A 3725-nucleotide genomic window follows, 5' to 3' on the forward strand; every position below is an offset into this window, starting at 1 on the left:
TGACGTCGCGTTGGAACAGTCGAGACATCTGTAAATGAGGAAGCAGGGAAAATAGGCGTGACAAGGGTCCGCTTAAAGCGGAATATTAGTCGTGTCACCTAATGATCGTCGTGCTTCACGTCCATTCGGCCCCGGTCGTAATATCAAGCGAAATTTCCACTCGTCCTCTGCGAATCGCCCGTGTATTTTGCAGCCCCGTTGTGTACCCTTGTACCCTTCTCTTTCACCCTTCTCCACAATTTCCTGTAGTTCTCCAATTAAAACCGAGGGAGGGAGGAGGATTCGAAGCAGAAGAAAGACAGTCGTGACAGTTGGCCATCGTTTTAAAGACGATGGTAATTCCGATTACCGTTTTATCGATGTTGATGCAGCCAAGTAGACCGGTGATACACGTTATGCTATAAGAGGATCTATACGGACGGCGAAGCAAGAGAAGAGGGCAATCGACGTGGAAGCTTTCAAGGCTATGGTAATATTAACGTTAGAAATTAAACCATCGGCCGTGGCACGATGGATGTTCGCTAAAAGCATCGCGATCGTATTAACATCCAACTGGAAAGGAAGAAAAGGAAAGAAAAATCTTGTAGCGAAATAGCAGGGAGTAGAAATTAGGAAGAAGAAGCGTGAACGTTACTCTTTCTCTCTCTCTCTTTTTGTATATATGTCTTTCTTTCTCTCTCTCTCTCTCCCTCTTCCATCCTGCTCAACAGTGTCTCTGTATTGTTGGATAAAAAGGAAGGCAGAGATTTCTTCACAGAAGTAGCCCGTTGGCTGTGGAACAGTAGCGACGGAATCCTGAAAGCCACTCGAGGAAGAAAGAGCCGCGGAAGAACGCTTGGTTCTATGGCCTAGAGCATCCTGTATTTCTGATAACGTACAGAACTCGGTAAGCTTCCCAACAAGAAGGTTTGTGAATGAAACCGAATGAGAAACCGGTAAGCGAGGAGAGGAGAAGCCCTTTTGCCCGAAGGTACTCTATTAACCTTATTGCCAAAGGATATCGTTTTGCGCCAACTCCGACAATATTCGCCTTGATACGGTTCAAGTTCGACGACCGTTTCGACGCGTATACCTTTCACTTTGTTCCTAGATCGAAGAGAATCCGTACGAAAAGGAACTTGCCTCGAAATAATTTCCAAGAGGTCGTAATCTATAATCGTGGAAGAATAGAAACCGGAACGCGGAACGACGATCGAGGAGTAACTTGCCAAACTTGCCTTTTTTCCTTGACATTCGGTTGGCTCGTGCAGTTCATGGATCCCGATAACGGGAGGCGAACAAAATTAACTTCCGCCTCGTTTCTAACGAAGAGAAAGAAGCCCTTTTGCGAGAAACCTCCCTTGGCCATCGAGGAAGGAACGGTTCACCGATAATTTTATGAATTAACGACAGTTTAACGACCCTAACGACCATCGTTGCACTCCGATACTTTGGAACGCGATTCACGACCCACGTAGAAACTCCGGTAATCCGTGAATTCGCGCGGTATCTTTGAGAGACCGAGGAATTGATCTAGCCAACTTACTCCTAGCCGCAAGGAGAGATGTTTCAGCCCCAGGACGGAGGCCAGTTCTGCCCCTAGGTTTCCAGGGCAACAGAAACTTTCCTCTTTTCCCCGGTTGCGCTAATCAATCCTTGGAAAGGGAGGCGACCCCGGTAAACAATTGCAACACGGTGGAACGCGATAAAAGGTTCCCTCTCTTATTCAGTTCCAAGGTATCGACTCGATTCGACTCGACTCGACTCGCGGGAGAATCGAATTTCCTTCGAACGACGAACCTGGAGAGTAGCGACGAGTTTGTTCGCGCAACGTCCCTTGCTTCGCCCGGGGAACGGGATTTCCAATCTCTGATAAAACGTGGAAGGTTGGAGACGGGTTAACGGAGGCTGGAACGGAGGAACGACGCGGTGAATGTGGGCTGGGGACGAGGCAATCGGTGGCGAGCCGGGTGAAAAAGGGCGAGGCAGAGAAATATGGTGCACGAGGCCACGGGTCTATGGCACGGCGCGGGATTCAGCGTATCGAGGTGGCTGATGATCATAATACACGGATACCGGGCCACCACCCTTTTGCTATCCATTCTACTTAACGTGCTGGTGCGAACTGCCGGTGAGTATAGACGTGTATACGATATGCTTCTCGGTTTCCTCGCCACGTTTGTTTCACTCTCCACCGCATAGGCCCCCTCTCGAGTGTTTGCGTTTCGCTCGATGGAACTGTTTCGTCGTTTCGCCCACGGCGGCGAATCCATTCCGTGCTACACAGCGCTCGTAATCGTCGCTTTGCCGGGGTCAAAGTAATACAGGGACTGTCGCGCGTACTACCACCACCGCGTACGGTCGAATTCACTTTCGAGATGCCTACGATCATCGCTTTTACAGATCTTCCAATCCCGAATCAAGCGCGAACCATTCTGCAATTTCACTTTGCCATCGCGCCAATAATATCCCCGTTCCGACTTGGATCAGTCGTAAAAACTTTAACGCGACCATCGTCCGATGGGGATGGATTCTACTTTGGTTTTAACAGATTCCGACCGAATTACGAGCGCGCCGACTCGAGTAATTCGTTTATGGAGCGTCGCAGAAGGTACGACGCTTCTTTATCAATCGATAATAATCCCGGGATAATCAGTCAAAGGTCTTTTTTTACCTCGTCCGCTTAATTTTGTCCGTTCTTATATCGTAAGAACGGGCAGACTGAAAGTTAAAGTTCAATGAAATTACATTTATTATTCATTATCGGAACGCGAATTTAAATTTTCCGATTGACAGATATATATATATATATAGTGTATAAGTACTATAAAGGGAAGGATACTCGTGGAAACTTGAGAGACGTGTATAATTAATCGGTTCCGACTCGAATTGATCGCAATCGTTCCGGCGTTAATGGATACGCCCGAGTTCACCCTTAAAAGTTCGCGTCTTTATTCGTCCCCAGGCATATCGTGTGTACTTTATCGATCGTTTATAAATCCTCTGGAAAGACATCGGATCACGATAAAATTCATGGAGAGCAACACCGAATCCACCCCCTCGAATAGACCGAACGAACCATTGTATAAAGTTCTTAATATAACCATTTAACGTGCTAATGCGATCCTATGCTAAGTTTCCGGCCCTCGTTCCTCTCTTCAAGAAGTTAACTCGATACTTTTCCCCGACCTTTAAGCACCGAAAACCTTTAATCTCTTCTCTGTTCGTTATTTCATTATCGTTACCGTTGTCCTTTTACACCCTGCTTAACGCCTTCGTTCACTTTTTTGCCCCGTTAATCGGGCAAATACTATTCGTAAATTCGTGGGATAAGTGCTCTCGGCCGTTTTACGCGGGCCGCCCATTCTCAAAGCGAGTGTCTATTACTCGCTCGATCGGGAAAGAAGGGTTTCGAACGTGCAAATTACACCTTCGTTAATGTGCAATTAACCGGAGGGGTTTCATAAATTACGGCCAGATGTACCCCTCCAACGCGTTATAATATATTCGCGCGTAACGTGGAAAATAACTGGTTCGGTGTCGATTAGCAGAGAACTCTTGATACGTGACCATTATTGGTATCGAATTACCGCTTCATCGAGTCGAAATTGCAATCGAAATTCGATCATTTTCGAGAGTCGTTCTTCAGCGTTACGATTCTACGAGCAAGACTGCGCACGAGTATCCCGTTTGCAAAGAATCTCTCTTTCGCTTCGCTCATTTTCCTTTCCTTTTTTTTTTTTATC

The 3725-nt window shown here is 46.8% G+C and overlaps 1 protein-coding gene across 2 annotated transcripts in view; it reads left to right on the forward strand.

The window, feature by feature from the left end:
* The first annotated feature begins 261 nt into the window (after positions 1–261).
* LOC102676309 (lachesin-like) overlaps positions 262–3725 on the forward strand; it is a 26593-nt gene continuing 23129 nt past the window's right edge. For both annotated transcript variants that reach the window (XM_031515182.1, XM_006609565.2), the window contains exon 1: positions 262–2110. In XM_031515182.1, coding sequence (XP_031371042.1) covers positions 1975–2110 — 136 coding nt within the window. In that variant the 5' untranslated portion in view covers positions 262–1974. The remainder of the gene's footprint in view (positions 2111–3725) is intronic.

The sequence above is a fragment of the Apis dorsata genome, unplaced genomic scaffold (genome assembly GCF_000469605.1).
Source record: "Apis dorsata unplaced genomic scaffold, Apis dorsata 1.3 scaffold_58, whole genome shotgun sequence".
NCBI lineage: Eukaryota > Metazoa > Arthropoda > Insecta > Hymenoptera > Apidae > Apis > Apis dorsata.